The sequence below is a fragment of the Parasteatoda tepidariorum genome, chromosome 11 (assembly GCF_982258835.1).
Source record: "Parasteatoda tepidariorum strain Cologne lab strain chromosome 11, Ptep-v5.0, whole genome shotgun sequence".
In the NCBI taxonomy this organism is placed as follows: domain Eukaryota; kingdom Metazoa; phylum Arthropoda; class Arachnida; order Araneae; family Theridiidae; genus Parasteatoda; species Parasteatoda tepidariorum.
This window is the reverse complement of record NC_141765.1, coordinates 2,169,865-2,190,932: the sequence shown is the minus strand read 5'-3', so window position 1 is coordinate 2,190,932 and position 21,068 is coordinate 2,169,865. Positions and strand designations below refer to the sequence as shown.

The window sequence follows — 21,068 nt, the reverse complement described above, 5'->3', positions numbered from 1 at the left end:
GTTGATTACTTATAATTTTATTTCCTGGTTTCCTCTTTTCGATTTCAATAATAATTGCCAGCCTTTGGAAACGCTATCGTTTATGTTTTACTTCAACTATAATGTGAAATCTTTTATAAATGTAGAATTTTTTTTTGTTGCTTCATTCTAAATATATATATTAAAAGAGTTCCTTATATAATACCTCGTTATATGAACTACCTACATTTTACAATACTCTGTTGTTTAGTCTGAGAAAATCTGAAACACCACCATTAATCTTATTTGAGAATGTGACAGATCTCTAAGTGAAAAGTAATTGCTGATAACCGTAAGATTAAACTACATATTACATTAGACTCACAGTATCTCTCCTTTCCTTTCTCCAGTCTGGCTTACGTCAAAATAAAGCAAGTTAGGCAATTATTTATGATCTTTTTATCCAGCACTCTTTTTGGCCAGTTCCTTGTCTCCTGCAATGGGATGGCCATAAAAATGCGCCATTTTCCGTTACAGTTCTTTGCAGAGTTGTGTTGCGTAGAAGATTATTAATTCCTTCAAAAACTTAGTTTTCAAATAAACACAGAAGAGCCGCGGTGGTTTAGGAGAAAGAGCTTTCACCTCCCAATGAGGTGATCCACGTTCGAATTCTAGCGGTGGCTGGTTGTTATGAATTCTGCTCCCAGCTTGCATCGACCCTAGTGCTGATAAATCCTCAGTGGTCGAAGGATCATGGGTTAGAATCCTCTTGCCAGTTTGCAAACTGTGAGATTTTTACTTGGTTTTCCTCTCCATGTAAAGCAAATGTGGGTCAGTTCCATCTCCTCCACGAAGGCTGTTTTGTCCCAATATTTCTTCCCTTATCTTTGGAGTTGAGTTCAAAATTTCAAGGCTATAGAGCGGAACATTTATAATTGTAAACTCAGAATTAAGTAGGTTGTTCAACGCATTTTATTAAAAAAAATATAAAATTAACACAGGATGATTCTAAATAACGTGGCCTGTGCAGAGAGGCAAAGAAGGCGTGCAAAAAATTACCTGAGATAAAAAGGTTAAGAGGTCTCATAAGCTAACTGGATCCACTATAGTGTAGTTATATGAAAAGAAGAAGACATAGCGACTGTGCTCACCAGATTTGCCTCCAATAGAATTTTTATGGTGTATTTTTCATTAGACTTGTTTCCTTACAGAAAGACTTAAGAAGAGTTGTTGCGGCAGCGAGATGTGTTTGAAATACACTCATGTCCATAAATTAAGGATAATGAAGTTCAGGCACAGAAAGAGACAGAAGCCAAACAAATTTGACTATGTATTAAACAAAAGGTAAAGAGGAAAAAAGATGTTATAGGTTTGACATAATTAATAAAAATTGCGATTTTTACTCCCTGGAGCAAATATCAAAAAGGAACCTATTTACAAAAATCAGTATAACATGGTTAGTATAATGGTTAATACGGAGTATGTCTCCCGGACGATGCAATATAGGCCGTACAACACCTAGGCATGCTGAGTATCAAATTATCAATCTGATCTTGGGGAATATTACACCACTTATCAAGCAATGCCCTCCGAAAGTCCGGTAGACAGATGGGAGGGGGTTGACGGGCTGCAATTCGTCGGCCAAGCATATCCCACACATGCTCTATTGGATTCAAGTCCGGTGAGTATGCTGGCCAATCCATACGGGTGATATCTTCCGATTGAAGGCATTCGTCTACAATGTTTGCACGGTAAGGACGGGCGTTGTCGTCCATAAACAGAAATTCAGCACCCATGGCACCCCGAAACAAACGTACATGTTGTTCCAGAATGACATCCCTATAGATGTGGCCTGCCATCGTTACACTCTGAACATGCAGGTCAGTTCTGGAACCAAGAATAGTTCCTCCCCAAACGAGCCATCCTGCACCACCGTAACGGTGTTGTTCAATGGTGTTGTCTTGGTGGTAATGGGTACCTAGCGCTTTCCATATGAAAGTCCGGTGAGAATCAGACTGCAAACTAAACCTGGACTCGTCGGAAAACATCATACAAGACCACTGTTGCGGTGTCCACAGTGCATGCTCTCTACTCCAGGCTAATCGCAGGCGACAGTGAGTTGCGGTAAGTGGAACACATCTGACAGGCCTACGAGCATATAGACCAATGTGCCCTAAGCGTCTGTACACGGTCTGTCTTGAAACTGTCGTACTGGTAGCTGAAGAGAGCTGACGAGACAGGTCTGATGCTGTGCTCCGTCTGTTTCTTTTGGCAGTAACTGCCAAATACCGGTCTTCATTCGGCGTTGTAACTCGGGGGCGACCTGTGCTGTAACGTCTTCTCACATTACCATCATCTTGGAATTGTTGCCAAAGCCTGGAGAGGGCACTCTGGGTGATTCCAAGTTCCACATTCCAGTCGTCCGATGATTCAGCCACGCAAAAAATCATCCAAATGCTTCCTTTGTGCCATAACTGTGTGGTTATTGCACTGAAAGGCTTTTAAAGCGCTTGTGAACAATTTTAATTCTTTGCCACCATTCCTTATATACCCTCTCTTACACTCTTGTCATTGTAACGTACTACCAGCATCATCTAGTGGTTTCCTGTAATTTGCATATTCTTCTTCAGGATGTGTGTGATAATTCTACAGGTGAAATTTTAATTTTAGAGTTTGATTTCCGTGTGATTCTGAATTATCCTTAATTTATGGACATGAGTGTACTTCTGGTATGCTTGAGTTTATGTCATTTCCTGCATCGTCGATGTAATGCGTTAAGCCCGGCAAACACTTAGGATGTCTCTTTTATCAGTATTATACGCAAATGTATAAAAATCGTTAAAATAGAGCAGAAATAAAATTAAATGGTATTTGTTTATCAACCTTGTATATTATGTACACAAGGACAATGTGTACATTTCCCTTCGTGGCTATTGATCCTCTTAATTTCAGTCACTTTATTTTCAGCTCTCTTTTAAGTGATCCATTTTACTTTCTGTAACAACATTAAATAGAAATTTTATATTAACTTAAAAGACTATCTATAATGAAAATGAATTAATAAAATGCGTGTCTCCTGGTGTGTGACAAAAACTTAAAGTATCTTTTTGAGTAGTATTATTCGTAAAAACATAAAATATTAAAAATAGAGCATCAATAAAATGAAATAGTGTAGAATGGTATTTGTTTATTGTCCTTGTATATTATTTATTCAATGACAATGCTTGCAGTCCCCTCCAACTTCTCCAGTTAAAGTTTACAAATATGATAAAATTTGAAAAATCCTATGCGATTTTTGATACTTTTAATTTTGGTCACTTTATTTTTTAGCCTTTTTTAAAGTGATCTATTTTACTTTACGCAATAGTTGTTGTAGTTTTAGTTCATTTACGTCGCACTAGAGCTGCACAATGGGCTTCGGAGAAACATCCCTAAAGATGATCCTAAGACATGCCATCACAATTTTGATCCTCTGCGGAAGGGATGGCACCCACTCTTCGACAGCACGATGACCTGCACGCGAAGTCGAGCACTTTACGGTAGAACAGTTTAAAAAGGACCAATACCGCACACCCTCGGTCCCTACGCAGACTGATCCAAATGGTCACCCACCCGCACACTGAGCGCAGCCAGTGATGCTTGACTTCGGTGATCTGCTGGGAACCGTGTCTTAGCAATCAGTTCACCGCGTGTCTTAAAAACACCGCAGAATTCTTACGTACTTAAAATAGTGTCTATAATGAATATGAATGGTGAAAAGTGTAATTTCGTAACACTACTAAATAAAACAAGGAGTCAACAATGAGAAATCCACAAAACAAAATTTATTTTTTATAAAGGTTATTAGAAATATCTTTTATAATGACGACTTTTGTATGAAAACTTTTGGCGCATTTTTCACTCAATTCATTAGTTTTCTAGCTCTTACTACATTTTTAACATAAAATAGTTAGAAAATAGTTATTAAATGTCTTACCTCAGACATTTCTTTTACAAAACACTTTCTAACAATAACATTTAACACTTGAAAAGTAATTTATGCATTACATAAATAGTGTTCTACAAAAAGAATCCATTTACTCCCGTATATCAACTTCTCGGTTTCACTCCTCATTCATAATGTTCATATGGTTTTGATATCTTAAAATAAGTGCAATATGTAAATTATTACACATTACACGTAATAGCACAATTCATTCTGCTTGAAGAAGAAAAAGTGTTCTTGAATTTTCTTACTATTTTCTTACTATTTCTTACTATTTAAACTTCTAATTTAAACTTTTTTAAAAAATGACGGTCACGCATCATCTTTATGTTTAATTGTTTGTTTTATTTTCTCAAAAGTTCTCACTGTAGTATTTGCAGATTTTGAAATTTTCTGCCTAAAATACACTGAATGGCTTGTTTATTATGATTACCCATACAATATCTCATTTACCTACTTTGTTTTATTGCTTTGCCTCGGCTAGTAAAGGTTTCTCATAGATCTTCTGTGATATTCTCATAGCACTTTTCAATAGTGTGAGACTAGATGATTGTGTATATTTCTCTTTAAACTTCATTCCACAAATGCTTAAAAGGATTGAGATCTGGTGATTGTGGGGGCCAACGCAAAGATAAATCTTTATAACGTTCCTCAAACTAGTGGCTTATAATACGAACAATATGATATGACGTATTATCCTGCTGTAAATATTCCTCACTATTGGAATGAATTATCAGTATTACAGAAAGTATTTGGTCAAGAAGGACGTTTAGGAGTGATGTTTTATTCAGCCTATCTTGCAGACCAAGTAAAGATCTCAAAGGATGATATCACTTCGTTTTAGAGGCAACAATGTAACGCAGTTGCTTATTTACATAAAACTGTCTGATGATCAAAATAAAGTGGCCGCTCAGTGTATTAATAAATTTTATTACGCCTGATTTATACATATATCATGCATATTTTTAGAATATTTGTCAAAATAAAGACAAAAAACATGCAAAGATTCAATATTTAAATGAGAAAAAAAAAGCAATTGAAATCTGAAAAAATCACACTTAGGGAAGTTGGTTTAAAGGAACATCAAAACCTGCTGGATTGCAGGTGAATTGAAGGCGTTTCTATAAATCATCTTTCAAATCTTCTCCATATCCTCAAGCAATCAAACAGGTTTGAGTGTTCACTACTCTCGCTTTCTTCAATTTTGATTTGTCGGATTCTAATTGCGTTTTCTTGCTTAAATATCAATTCGATATTTGTATAATTTTTTGTATTCGTTTTTAAAAAGAATTCAAAAAATATATATTAAGGGGAGTCTTTATGAAGCACCCTGTATATACATTTAATAATATTTTATCTTAATGTTAAAAAATGAACTATTAGACTTTAGAAAATGAAAGGTTTGCTTCTTAAAAGAGTTATCTCCATTTATATCATTTATTATTTTGAAACTACAGTACCTATGCTTATTTTTCACCAGCTCTTTCTTGTCAAAACATAATTCAACTGCAATTATATAATAGGTAAACTGTATTATTCAACTGGTGCAATAAAAAGATATATAAAGCATATTAAAAAAGCAAAGAGAAACTTTGCAAAAAAAATGGAATAAGGATATTTGAAATGGAATTTTTGAAGAATATCGATGTATTATTTTATATCTGTTACCAAAATGTCAAAAAACACGAAACGCTTTCACATTGGAGTTATAAGAAAACTGAAAAACATGACAGAGAAAGAAAAATTCGTACAAGGATGGTGCCCGAAGCGCCACCCACAATCAAGCTAAACTACTTTATACAGTTAGTTTTTTCTTTCTTTTCTTTTTTTTTTTTTTTTTTGGTTATGAATACAGACATTTTGTCTATTTCGTATTGATTGTAAAGATATTAAAAATGAAATTATGAGGGTGAAAATGTAAAGAGTCGAAAAAATTTCGACAAGTGTGCAATAGATAATACAAATGGAAAAATTACGTTTGAGATAATTTTAACAAAATATTCCCTTAAAACGATTTAACGTAAGAGTTTGAATTCCATTAATAAATAAATACAATGAAAAATACACATGAAGTGCAGAATTATGCAAGAATTGTCTAAAAGTCTATGGTTTAATCTTTTAAATTTTGCCTTTTAAAACGCGAATATTAAAGTTTCTTAGATAAGGGAAAAGTTTTTAAGTTACCTTTTAAAGCTAACAGTAGTTTTCTTCTCTGAATAAATTAACGTGGGGACGGATTAAAAATAAAAATTGAAGTTTTTGATAATTTAGAACTAAGTAATTATTTCGAAATAGAACAAATAATGATTTCGGAATCTAAAAAACTATCTAAAATTAATTCAGCCTGACTAGCGAATGAAACTTCGAGTATCTTCCTTGTTTAGTGTTGTTTGTTATTATTCAGTGCCCCCCCCCTCCATTTCTTTATTTTGACTGTATTCCAGTCTATTATCTTAAGACATAATTCAGAGCTTTTATTTATAGGTATGAGGAGTGCAAAGTACAAATTTATACAAAAGGAAACATTATTTTCAAATTTGAAAAATGATGTGTTTTGGAATCCTTCCTGATCTAAGTTACAAAAGTATCTCTCTCACAATTCAAAGAAAATTAATAATAATTGTGTGATAAGACAAACAGCCTCAATTGCTTTCGTAATTTGAAGCCACGAAATCGCAGCAATAAACTGGCTCAAGTTTAAAAAGCAATTTTGGCAGAACTTAAAAATGGAAAAATTATTGTGAACAGTAAATAAATTGTCCAACGAATTTAGAATGATATTCATTGCTTGATTTGAGTTAACTTCTTACATTATTAAGTTAATATTATAAAACACTACTTGATGGGTTATTTAAGTTAGAGTAACAAATGATTCTCACAATCCTAACGTAAAGTTCTAGAAAAATCTACTTACATTTAATGATATATTTCTGTTCTGTGTTTAATTGATGAAGCAGCTGCTTTTTTTTATGGTAGGTCACATGTCTGTTATCATTATTAGTTGTTTAAAAGAAGATTTATTTTTTTAAATTCAACTGGAGAAGTTAACTTATACGACTTAATTCAAATTAAATTTTAATATTTTTCTTTAGAATTATTTAGTCTCCTTAGATTTTGTCTTTTAAAGGGTCAGGTCTAATACTGGTCATGTCTGTTACCTTATCAGCTAAAAGACATGACATTATTAACAAGGTTTTCTTTCAAAAAAATTACAGTTACATATTATTAATAATGCTAATATATACAATGTATCTTTTAGACTAGGAACTGTAAACATAATAGGAATTATAGCAACTGGCATAACAATTTTTATTGAATCTGGCCGAAAATGTATCAACAAAAAAATACTATATTATGCAAAATCCCAGTTTCATGCGACTTGTTCGAATAAAACTGAATATATATAGGCATAAAGGGGGGGGGAATACTCCTTTCTTTCTGTAAAATATTTTATGGCAATAAATTAATGATTCTCGTACACTGGATTGGAAAAAAAATCAAGGAGCATTTGGAAGCTAAGATAAACTTGGAATTTATCGTAAATTAAGTTAGTTGATTTGATTTGAGAACAGAAATAGCTAATAAAATTTTGATCATGTTCCCAGCAATGATACAGGCATCAAATACTCATCGTTTACAGTTAAGACACTGCATCCAAACTTCCAGAAATTTTGACGTTAAGCATTTTATTTTATTTTATAACCGGCGCTAAACGGCCTACCCAATTTTTCAACTCCGTAGCTTTATAATTTTAAACCCAATCCAGAAGACAAGGGAACTCCTAGATCAACATGAATAATAATAAATAATAATAATAATAAATAATAATAATAAATAATAATAATGAATAATAATAATAAATAAAATGAATAATAATAATAATAATGAATAATAATAATAAATAATAATAATAAATAAAATAACATGAATAATAATAATAACATGAATAATAATAATAAATAAAATAAAAACATGAATAATAATAATAAATAAAATAAAAAAATACCGACAAACTAGCTTTCATGGAGGAACTAACCCGTATTTGTGCTACATGAACGGAAAACCACAATACCTCCCACGGTTAGCCTTACTTTTAAGGGACCCATGACTGGAACATATTGTGGGCTACCCAGCCATGTCCAATTAAGAAACCCTAGCTTACTTCGACGGCGCCTGTTACCAGAAAAGAAGAGTTTGCATATTTCAAACGAAGTAGTTATAGATCTTAATACTTAAAAATGATATCTAAAATGTAATCAATCTTTGACTAAACAAATCTTCCAACGATTATTAATAACAACATTAAATTAGCGGAGAAGAAAATTTCTTTACTTTTGTGATTTTAAAAAGGTTCACAAACAAATATCCTACTTTGTAAATAGCATGATTAGTTTTATGTGATTTCTAATAAATGGCAAAACGAGGGCCGAATAGCCTGGATTTCTCGCCGGCCGAAGTGTAATAAATGGTGACTGATTCAGACTCCATGTTCCCATAACAAATCAATATCTCTGATCCTTGTCTTCTGGATTGGTTTAAAATTACAAGGCTACGAAATTGAACATTAGTAGTCGAAAACCCGAAATTTGGTCGGCTGTTCAACGACGGATATCGAGAAAAAAAAAATAATAAATAAAAAAATACCGGGTTCCAGTTTTATCTCCAACCCCATTTTGTACAACTTTTCTCCAATTGGAAGAATCTTTTTAGTAAAATAATGCAGAATTCATGTCCTAGAACTAATTTTTCTTAGTACTAATTTTTCTTAGTGCCAATTTTTCTTAGTACTAATTTTTCTTAGTACAACTCTTAGTACAAATGAATTTTTCTTTTTAATTTATTTAATCCAAATATGTGAGCTTTACTTTTTCAAACTTACTACTTATGTTTAGCTCAAAACTTTTACTAACACAAGTGTTTACTAGAGAAAACTTAAGTGTCAAAAACTTTTGTATTTATTAAAGATCTAGTATCTAATGTAATTAAATATTATGTAATTAAATGCTACGCTATTAAATGAAATAAAGCAATGCCACTTTTTATTAAGCTTCCAATTCAAATGTTTTGAAAATTTCATTTATAATATCGTTTTATCAAAACATCGCGAGTAATTTTAATTACAAGTATTTATTTCTTTTATTTTTATATATTCTCATTATAGTGACCTGCTAACATGCTGTCAATTTTTGTTTGAAAGAAAGGAGTCCAATATTTCTGATATTTAGAACATATCAGATTGTCATAATTATGGTAAATCGAGCCCTTTCATTAGCCAAAATGTAACATAGAAATTATTTGTAATTTTTTTTCAAACTCACACTATTTGAAAATAAATAAAACAAGACAAATATTTTTACTTCAATATATTTTATGTAAATAATAGAATTTCAAGATGCATATTGAAAAAATTTCTGGGGTTTCTTATAATTCCTCAATTTTTACAAATCAAGCATTGAATATATTTTATAAAAAGTTTTCTTTATATTCAACATCTAATATTTATGTGACTATGATTATCGATATTGCAAAACGAAAATAAATTTTTCAAAATGAAAACTATGCAATTTTAAAATATTTTTTTCACTTCCCACTATCCTGAATATACAATATTTTTTTGCATTGTTCTATCCATTGTTATAATGTTCTATCAATATCTAAGCAATACTTAGATATTGATATTGGGTGTAATACACCCAGTACCATATATTTAAAAGTACAAATATGAGAGGGAAGAGTATTCTTGAGATTCGATCAATCATATGAGCTAATAGCCGTCGTTTCTGGACAGCGTTCATGAGGCGTGGTTGCAAATTGAAGACCATTTTGTTTTCCTAAAATTCAAAAATTCTTTATTAATATAATTCATTAATTTCAAGTAAAACACAAATCATGAATGTTGCAATACAGCGCCCATAGCTTCAAAATTTATACATTTTAATTTGGTTCTACATTAAACCCAAACTTATTCTGTTACTTTTGAATTTACGTCGCACTGGAACTGCACAGTGGGCAAATGGCTTGGGTGTGGGAAACATCTCTGTTGTAGTTCATTTACGTCGCACTAGAGCTGCACAATGGGCTATTGGCGATGGTCTGGGAAACATCCCTGAGGATGATCCGAAGACATGACATCACAATTTTGATCCTCTGCAGAGGAGATGGCACACTCGCTTCGGCAGACCGACGACCTTTACGGTAGAACAGTTTAACGAGGACTAATACCGTACACCCTCGGTCCCTACGTAGACTGATCCAAGTGGTCACCCACCCGTACACTGACCACAGCCAGTGATGTCAGCGATCTGCTGGGAACCACGTCTTAACGAGCCCACTGCGGGTCTGGGAAAACATCCCTGAGAATGATTCGAAGACATGCCATCGCAATTTTGATTCTCTGCTGAGGAGATTGCTCCCCTGCTTTGGCAGCCTGACGACCAGCACTCGAAGTCGAGCACTTTATGGTAGAAAAATTTAATGAAAACCTATACCGCCCACCCTAGGCAGGCTGATAAAAGTGGTCACCCACCCGATTACTGACAGCAGCAAGTGATGCTTGACTTCTACTGGGAACAGTGTCTTTTACGATCAGTTCACTTTTGAATTCGAAGCAGGACACTTCGGCCCTCCTTCCTGAGCCGTTTCGACTTCTTTTTTTAGATATTAAAATTTAACACTTTTTGCCTAATGCGCAAAACAATCCAATGTAATTGTCCATATTTATTTTTTATTAATTTTTGACTGCTAACATTAAGTCTTTTTTCAAACATTTTCTTTCTTTGGAGGTACCGGCTTCTTTAGCCATTCGAGACATATTTGTTTCGTGTTTTCACTTACATATCCTCTAATCAAAATAATTGAAGACCATTTTGTTTTCCTAAAATTAAAAAATTCCTTATCAATGTAAATTAATAATTCATTAATTTCAAATAAAACACAGACCATAAATGCTGCAATACAACGCAAGGCGGAGTTTTAAATCTATTATAATTTTTTATTATAATTCATAATTTTTTATTTGGTTTAACTTTAGTCCCAAACTTATTCCATTACACCGAAGCAAGACACCGTTAACATTTCGTTGCAGAGACGTTTCAGCTTCTCCTATTTAGATAATTAAATTAAATTTTCCAATCCAAATTAATTGCAATGATCCTTATTTATTTCTTATTAATTTTTGACCGCTAACTTTGAAATAAAATACAGACCCTACAGATAACTGCCTTTCTTCTAAATTTTTGTTCAATTGAAGTTGATATGATCGCCTTTTAACTTCTCTCAGTTTTAAAGCACAAACAGACAGGTGATAATTCGTACACTCGCCATTTTCCACAGTCTGATTTTGATACCATGTTTGTTTTTCCTCGTTTAAATATTAATTTGTAACCCCCAATGTGTACATTTTTCGGCGATATGTTTGATAAAGATTCTAAAAGTATATAAACATCCTGTATATAACAACAAAAATTATAATATGATAATTAGCTTGACCCTAAAACGTCAACGGTTAAAGTTTATAGATTATTTGCATTGTTTTTTACTTAACACAAATAAAGTACTCACATTTGTCATTTGTTTCAAGGTTTCTGCTTCATCATCGAGTACAATATTGACCAAAGCATACTCCATAAGTGATAAGAAAACAAAAAATGTGCAACTTGACATAAAAATATCGATTGCTTTTATGTAGGATACAGGTGGCAATGCAGATTGACTCTTAGCATGCTGCGTGGAAAGAGTCAATAGGCTTGTCACTCCTAACGTAACTCGTGCTGGTACAGCTTCTGGCTAGAATATAAAATGAATACATCAAAACTTACATGTATGTAGTGATAGTTCCTTCCAATTGGGCATCCTTAAGCAGAAACCAACAGCAAATCCATACAAAAATTAACTGCTTACAGGGTGATTGTTTAATAATCTACTCTGGGGTACGAAATTAAGGGAATTTGCAGACTTGGTCGATTACCTCTGGAACTACTGGAACGGTTTCAATGAAATTTGATATCTACATACATTGATACAATACAAAACAAATAATCATTCAACAATTGTAATACATACGCATGATCATGCATAACACTCGTTGGAGTCTGAAGGTATGAAACAGCAGTTGCATAAAAAACAATTAAATGGGCTAATAGAGGGTATGGTAGCCCCCTTACAGATATACAGATCTTACAGCGTGATTTCATACTTGAAATAAGCCAGTCTATTAGTTCCTGTGGTAATTGTCCTGAATTGTCCTGTAGCCATACCTTCTGACTCCGAGTGCTACGTACGATCATGAGGGTATATTACAATTGCTGAATAGTTATTTGTTTTGTATTGTATCAATGTATGTACATATCAAATTTCATTAAAATCGGTCCTGTACCAAGTCTGTAAATTCCATTAATTTCGTACACCAGTGTATATGTAATAGATCAAAAACATGATAACTAGAAAAAATCATGAAGGAATAAATGGTGGGTAGCAAACGTAATCCCGACATGTTTAAGAGACTAAACTGAGACAGGTCACACAAAAAATTATAATTTTTTACATTAAGACAAGTTTACAGAACACTTTTAAAAGAAAAAATTAAGTTTTACAGTAGTCTTTTGAACCAGTTTTCTACACGTTCTCTATCACCTACTTGCACATCTTAATTGCGTTTGTGACCGCCTTCCTAATTATTTAATAGGAGGGGGGGTCGTAGTACTCCGAAATTGTTTTTGTCTCTTCTCATACTTCTGAGTAGAATTTTGGTCAATATATATACTGCCGTGCAAATGAAAAAACAACGTAAGTGCTTTACGATTGATTCCGAGAAAAATGTCTTGACAACTATTTTCCTTCTATTGCTAATGCTATGAAACCTAAAACAAAACGTCAGAAAACTAATAAAATAAAATTTATTATTTTGCAATATGTAGCTCACCATACAAAGGCTTTGGGAGGGAACCAAAAATAAATATTCAGATGCAATTAAATATGTAATTAAAATGATGCCGCAAATTATAAGAAAAAAAATTGGCTTTAACAAAACGGGGAGATTTTAGGGTGAAGTTGAACCCGCCACAAATAGGGTGAAACCTTTCATTAAATCTCTTGGCAACAAGTGCAAGGATCTTACTGAATTTAAATGATAAATAATTACTAAGAAATACAATAAATATATCTTACATGATTTTGTTTCAGTTCTCCATTATATATTTTGAAAACTTACTTACAGTGTCATAATTTCATAGTATTTTCTTCATAAAACCTATCTTTAGTAATTTGAATTGAACCCATCTTTAGCAATAGTAATCTTTTATATTATGAAAATTATGTATTAAGAGGACAATAAAAAAATATATATTGGAGGGACATTTTATGAAGGCTTAGATGGGCTCCAAAATAGTTTGGAAAACACGGCTTGTTTAAATCATCATTTAAAACCACATAGTTTAAAAAGATTTAAAAATTTACCCACATTGCTTGTAATTCAAAGTTTTTTAAAATAATATTAAATCAAATAACTTAAAATAAGTAAAAACTACTTTTTCCATGTATTTATCGTTGGGTAAACAACTTTCATAAGTGGATTTAAACATTTTTTGAATTACACTATAAGTTTTAGAGATATGACAAAAACCGCAAAAAGAGAAATTAAAATTAAGGGGCCCAAAACTTTCGACATTTCTGCGAAAATTTTAAGGACCATAGGTTCAGATTGCTGCTAACCTCTGTTATCTTCCAGTATATTTATGTTAAAAAACCCAAATTCAAAAGAATAACGTTTAATCAGAAGAAATATGTATCTGTTCCGATTCCGAAACTTAATTGATAATAAGTTCTAATTCCGTAGCATATTTAAGGTTAACACTACGATTGCCTTTCAGAATGGGAAAATCCAGCCATTAGAAAAAAAATTATGTTCAGGGTGACTTTTTCTACTTCTTGTAAATGGATAGAGTTAAAATTTATGGCAGACACTAAAATGCTATCAAGCTTAATGGTTTGATTCGTCGTACATATGCTAATAAATTTGTGAGTGAAAACTCTACATTTTGTTTTCGGGATACCTTTTTTCAGATAAATAAGGATTTTCAAACTAAGAGAAGGCCACAATTTTCAATATATTTTGGATAAAACCGTGGTGGCTTAGGGGATAGAGCGCTCCGGGTTCGAATCCCTCCCAGTGATGCCTGAATTCCACATCCGGCTCGCACTAACCATACATAGCTGACGTAAAATAGATAGAAAGATCAATGGCTGGAGTCCCCTTGCCTAATCATAGAAGTTTTTCATGGTTTCCTCTCGGTGTAACGCAAATTCGGGTTGATTAAAGCAAAATAAGTCCTACATGAAATCAAATTTCTCCCAGGAGATCCCTTGTTTTCTGGATTAGGTTCAAAATTGCAAGACTACGGAGTTGAACATTAGTAGTCGTAGAATCAAAAATTGGGTCGACTTTTCAACGATGGTTATGGAATTAAATATATGAAACTTACTAAAAATAATTTGCACATGATTATAAAGCTCAGTTAACTAAAGATGATGCCATGCGAAAAAAAATAATTTTTCATAATTACGTCGTATCTTTTTTAATGATTTAATATTATAACAGTCAAAAAAATTTTAATTGGCCAATTAAATAATGTAGTAATTTTATGACATTTTGAACTATTTAATTTCAAATTACAAGATAAAAAATTCGGTTGCAATCGGTCGAATAGCTCTTGAAAAATGAAAACTTATAAATACGACTCTTTTTAAATTTTTATTACCCAAAAACTGCTTGACCGATTACGTTAAAGCTTTTTTTATTTATCTTTGAAAATAACATTGCTTAAAGTTGCTTAAAAATAGGTATGTTTTATTATTCAAAATTGTTTCCACCATTTCGGATCACATATTAACAAATTAATATAAATTAATTTTTGTATCGAATTATCTTCGAATCAAGTATTATAATTTCATGCAATTTTTGTTTTTGATTCGCCATAACAGTATCAAAGATGTGGCGAAATATTAAAAAAAAAAAAAAGGTAGATTAAAATTAAGAGGCCCAAACTTCATACCAAATTTCTGGCTGAAACATATTTTCCAGATTACAGCTACTTCCCATATTTTGAAACTCAAAATCATAATCTAACGAAAAAATACTTGTATATTCAGTTAAAATATGCTTTGAAGTTTTATTTCGTAACTTAAAATATAATCCGCACAAATTAATAATCATGTTAATTAGATTGAATCATTAGATTGTACCTTGGTTCCTGAAAATCTGATCATTAGTTTAAAAGTTTTGAAGGTGCTCCACATTTTGTTTATATGTACAGTTCACTTCCTTTTATGAAAATATTATCTTACCTTAATCCAAAAAGATACCCAAGACATTATGACAATCAAACATGTTGGTATATAAGTATGAAATAAGTAATAGCCAAGCCTTCTTCTTAGAGTAAAAACTACTTGCAGACATGTAAAATTCCCTTAAAAAGAATAAAACTTATAAGACACTTTACTTGTCGAAGTAAAAAATTTAAAAACTTTCACGCGGTAATAAGGAAATTTTTAATTCATATTTTGCAATTTTTAAAAATGCTCGAATCTAGATAAATTTGGTTAATTATTATCATTATATTATTATGACCACGTGTAAGAGAAGGGGACTATAGTATAGACATGACATCTTAAATAACCTTTTTTATTTATTGGTCAAATCTTCTTTGGGAGATATCGTAGATTAGCAACACTGAGGTACGATTTCATATGCAGTTGCCTAATCATACTGTGAATACTTGCAAGGGAAGGTTTTTTTTTTTTAAAAGTAACTTTCAAATTTTCTCTTTTATTTTATTTTCATCATTTCAACAAAAGGTTATACTGTTTATTTTACCTACTGTGATGTTAACTTTATTAGGTTAAGAAACGGATGTTTTCATTTGGCTAGTGTAGACATTCATTCCATTCAACTTAAAATGGAAGAATTGGTGTGCCACATTTGATGTTATTTATCTTCTAAACCATTTTATAAAAAGAAATACCAAGAAAATTAGTGCTTTCAATCTCAAGTAAGCAATTTAACTTTATACTAATCCACTTTTTGAAGGTTTTAACATTTTTTAAACGATATGTTTCCTCATGTTTGCTAAAATAATATAATTCAATATAGCTGAATTAAAGGAGAAAACAAAGTTTTTAATATATATTTATTTATTGCCGTATATAACTAAAACAGAACATTTGTGAGTTGTTTATATTGCTCCCATGAGGGAAATATCTCTAAGTGTGCTCTCCTTTCGGATAATTTTTCATCAAGTTAACTCGTTATCATAAAATTGTTTCAACTTGAATTGTATCTGTGCTTGTCCATGCAGCAGAAATCTGCTATCTGAAACGTATTTCTGTCAAAATAAAATAAATAAATAAATAAAAAAACGCGCAGCAAAAGCTACGCATGTTTGTCTGTTTTTTTAATGAACGTGAATAACAGAATTAAATTTGGAACTTCCTGTCAACACCAACTCTATGAAGGTTAATGACTTTGTGTGAGTCAAATTCAAAAAAAAATACAGTGTTGTGAATTATTTTGATCGATTCGGAAGTTGTTTAATGGAGATTACGATTATATAAATATGGAGATTACGATGTTCAATTCTTAAGGAAAAAAAGAGTTTCATGTTAGTTTCTCTAATCATGATTCTTTCTCTCTTTCACAAAAAAGCTATTTCTCAACTATCAAGAGGAGTTAAAGTTACCAAACTTTCATCGCTAATAGGTGGTAGAATTGCATGTTATTAGCTATTTATAATTGACGTGCAAAATGTTTGGTAAAATGAACGACAAGATTTAAAAATATTTTTTTAACAAATTATTCGATTCAGTTTAAATATTCTAATATATGATGTATAATAGAAAAATTTAAAAAAAAACGGAAAGAAAGAAGGAGCAAAAATTATATTTACCAGTGGAATAAACTTGTGTACAGTCTCCACGTTCTGTTTTGATCAAATCTAGTTGAGGAAGTTCAATATTTTCATCAACGACTAAGGGTGTAATTTCTTCCCAATCAAATAAAAGATCATCCGTAGTATAAGACACTGGGAAAAAAATTTATGATTTATATAAAGTAACATAGTCAATGTAGTCAACCCATATTTCCTCGGTTTTAAAATAGCTTGTGGGTTATACTACCAGTACAATTGAACAAACAATTAGATAACAAGCTTTGTGTCCTGCTTATTTGTAGACAAGCCTTCCTAGGTTGTTTCTTTATAGTCTAATAAATTATTTCCTATTTCTAATAAAATTAAGCCTGGTAAAAGTTTCTCATCAAACTCTTTATTTATGCTTATTAAATTATTTAAATACTTAAGGTTGAAAAACCACGCACACGTTAATTACTTTATTGAACTGTAAATGAAGTAAGCTGAAAAAGAATTGAATTGAAGTGAAAAAGATAGGTTGATCCATGAAACAACGAAATGGTGTTTATTTTTATTAATTCTCTTTATTTGTAAAAAGCATGTGTGATCATCAATAAATGTTTTCTTTTTATAAAATTTACTCACAGTTCAATTCAAATGTCTTCAAGACAAAGAATCATTAAGCTTTTCTTAGAAGTCGAGACCCGTTTTCTTCGAACGTATAAATGTAGTTTATCTTAAGTATCTGAAAAGAGCATGTATTTTCAACCAAGTATCTTTATAAGTAAGAAAATATTTCACCTAAATTGCTTATTTTATTTATTATTTTTCTTTCTTTCGATATTAATTCGTATCATATCATAAGCTCACCTTTGAAAACATGAAAAATAATTATGCATGCATGTAGAATCTGTTAAATTAATGTAAAATCGATGAGATATGCTTTTAAAAATCATTTTATAGCCTATTTTAGCAACAAATTTTTAAAAAAATATAGATAAAACTTACAACTTTCCATCTGCAGAGAACATTTTTGAGTATCATGTGGATATGTAGCAAAATTCATGGCACAAGATAAAGTCAATGTTAATCTGTAAGCAAAAACAATTTTCAATAGAATGCAATATTTTATTTCATACAACCGTCGTTAAACAGCCGACCCAATTTTTGGGTTTACCACTACTAATGTTCAACTCCTTAGCCTTGTAATTTTGTACCCAATCCAGAAGGCAAGGGAACTCTTGGATCAAGTATTGGAGAAATTTGCCTTCGTGGAAGACTTTTTTTGATGGAACTAGCCAGCATTTGCGTTACATGGAGAGGAAGACCATGAGAACCTCCCTCTTGGGTCATCCCCAGCGCGAATGCAGGATGCAGTGCTTTAGTTGGAAAAAATATTTTAGGAAACTCACCTTTTCACAAGGTTAATGCCAGAGTGTTTTCATGTCATTGTTAGGCCAAAAAAACGTGACCGGCTTTAATTCTAAAAAGACTTTTTAAAAAAGGAGAGGATTTGCAGCTAATTTGCATTACGTTTATCTTTGATGCATTCATCAAAAAAGTTATTGATAAAATAGTTCCATTTAATAAGTGAGTACACAATTCTTCATTAGCACTTGAAAAATATTATGACAATAGATTTGTTAAGTACACTGCTTTGATAGCAAGAACGTAAAAAATGTATATATTCATACGTACAAAAAGGGATACATATTTGTTATGTTTACAGTAAGAGGAGTTTACAGTAAGAGAAGTTACATTAGATTAGTTAACAGTAAGAGAAGTTACATTAGATTAGTTAACAGTAAGAGAAGTTTCCATTCGTAATAACTTAAGTTACTTATTTAAAAGTGTCTTTATTCAATTAAAACGTAAGTAAACTCAATAAGCCCCTCTTTTTATAGCGTGAACATAATTATTTGCTTCTTAGACTGCTTCCTTTACTTACCAGATTATAAAATATGTTAGACAATGCTATAAAGAAATATAATCTCATTTATTATTCACAATTTTACAAACCACTTGAAATTAAGTAAAGACTATTTAAAAGATTTCGTTCTTTTAAAATATATATAATATTTACTTTAATTACTTAGCTTTTCAGCTACATCAAACATTTTGAGCACTATATACATTTCCGAAATGTAATTTTTTTACAGAACATATCTTACTGCGTGTGCTTACAAACGACCCCGAAAATTGCACCTATCAGATTCAAAAGTTCACTTGCTTTTTTTAATTTGATTGGTATAGTTTTCACTTCACTTAAAAAAAAACAATCACTTTAAAAGAAAAAACAATTCTAGAATCGAACAGAAATTTTTGTTTCGCTTTGCAAAAAAATAATAAATAAATAAACAGAGAAAAGGAAGAAAAAAAGTAGTTCGAAATCTTTTTCAAATATTTAAAAATTTTTACTATCGCAAGGTAAATAATGGCAGGGCTAAAGAGAATAGAAGGGCTAGTTCACTCCGCTCTTAGAGCTGAAGCTACGATTTCCCTCCTCATGACGTCACTGTGTCCACAGATCTCGGAGATCGCAAGCAAAGATATTATGATAACTTTGCATCTTTCGCTTTGTAAAAATAAGTTAGACTTTTTCTGGTTTCACATTATTTCCGTTCATAAACATAGTTCAAAAAAAAACTTTCTTGGTTATTATATTAAAAAAAATACCATTTTAAACTTATAAAAATGTTTTGCTAGTTGGTGAAAATGACACGATAAATACTTTATTTTAAAAAGTTCAGTTTTAACTTAAACTATTAAGAAAAATGAGGGCATATATCGACACTTTTTTTTATCTACATATTCTTTTATAACGATAAGTTAAGTTAAATTTAGAATCCCTGATTTTAAAATATGTCGTTAATAGCAATTTGTTCATACTTAATCATTAGGAAACATCAACCTTAAACGCTAATTATTGAAACAAAATAATAATTTAGGTTCATAATGACATTAGAAATTTTACAATTGTTTATAGACATTTAAATTTACGATGATATAATTTATAGATATTTAAATTGAAGAGAATATAATTTTTTAAAAAAATCATAAATATTTAGAATAACTACATTAAAAAATATGTTATGAAATTAGGAGAATTTCAACTATATACTATATATTTTATTTATACTTTTTATTTTCATTTTAATTTTCTTTGACTTTATCCATTTTTTAATTCTTTTCACCTGCCTATTTCTTTATGAAGTAACGAGGCGGTTTCTATTTAGATAATGAATTTTTATAAAAGTTCTTTACGACAGAATGAACGTATTGCTGTTTTATATTAGCTGTGTTATTTCGGAATCCATTCTTTACATAGTTGTTCATTTACTTTAGGGAACACGCGAAAAATTATACTTTTTCCTTTTGTTTTTGTATCAGAATTTTTGCAAGTTGCAATCGCGCAAACTGGCATTTCGATAATAGTTTTAAATTCTTGTAAATTCACTGCAAAAACTGAGGAAAGTCATTGTAGAAAATAACAAATGTCTTAGAATATATCGCAAAAAGAAATGATCCAATATTAGTTAGAGCTGGTAAGGCCAAACGCTCCGTTCTTGAAGTAAAAGTGCGAGCTTTGCACCAAAGTGACGTCACTAGAGTGACGTCGGAGGATCGGCGCGGCGAGAGATACTTCAAAGGAGTGAACCAGCCCTTCTATTCTCTTTAGCCCTGAAATAATGGGGCCCCCTCCAACTTCAGCACTCGAGATACGGTCGAAGATTTAGACAACAACAGTTGCTGTCGAAACATAGTTAAATGGACTAATGGAAGATTTTTAGAATTTTTGTGTTTTTTGAAAGAGCCGTGGAAACAAATACCGTTATAGTAGCATCATTGAAAGTATGAATGTAAAATTAAAAGTGGCGTTCACAAACATATAATTTCAGTTAATAAATAAATTATATTTGTACTTACTTAACCATATAGAGAATATTTTTATCTTGATAAAGCCAAACATAATGGTTAGGAATTGTCATCGTTTGAAATGTTACAGATTTTGCATTCTTAAAATAAGAATCAGGTCTCCACATATTTTCCAACCATTCTACTTCCAAAAGACGATATGTCATATTTTCAGGTGTCATGTTTTCAGGTAAACGCAATCGATGATCTGTCCAGGTTTGAGCAAAAAATATATCTGCAGCGTAAGTCTATAATTTTGAGAAATGGTCATATCAGTTTTTAGAATTAAAATGATTTTTTAAAAAATGCTT

General features: G+C 31.3%; 1 protein-coding gene across 2 annotated transcripts in view; it reads right to left on the bottom strand.

Moving 5' to 3' along the window:
- Positions 1-9,293: 9,293 nt before the first annotated feature.
- Positions 9,294-21,068, bottom strand: part of LOC107446984 (glycine receptor subunit alpha-2) — a 66,820-nt gene continuing 55,045 nt past the window's right edge. Inside the window, exons 5-10 of one of the 2 annotated variants that reach the window (XM_087154789.1) lie at positions 20,770-21,005; positions 17,851-17,933; positions 16,882-17,016; positions 15,284-15,405; positions 11,504-11,728; positions 9,294-9,774 (exon numbers count right to left, since the gene is read on the bottom strand). In XM_087154789.1, the coding sequence (XP_087010915.1) occupies positions 9,598-9,774; positions 11,504-11,728; positions 15,284-15,405; positions 16,882-17,016; positions 17,851-17,933; positions 20,770-21,005 (978 nt within the window). In that variant the 3' untranslated portion in view covers positions 9,294-9,597. The remainder of the gene's footprint in view (positions 9,775-11,503; positions 11,729-15,283; positions 15,406-16,881; positions 17,017-17,850; positions 17,934-20,769; positions 21,006-21,068) is intronic. The other variant, XM_087154788.1, reaches the window with a different exon arrangement.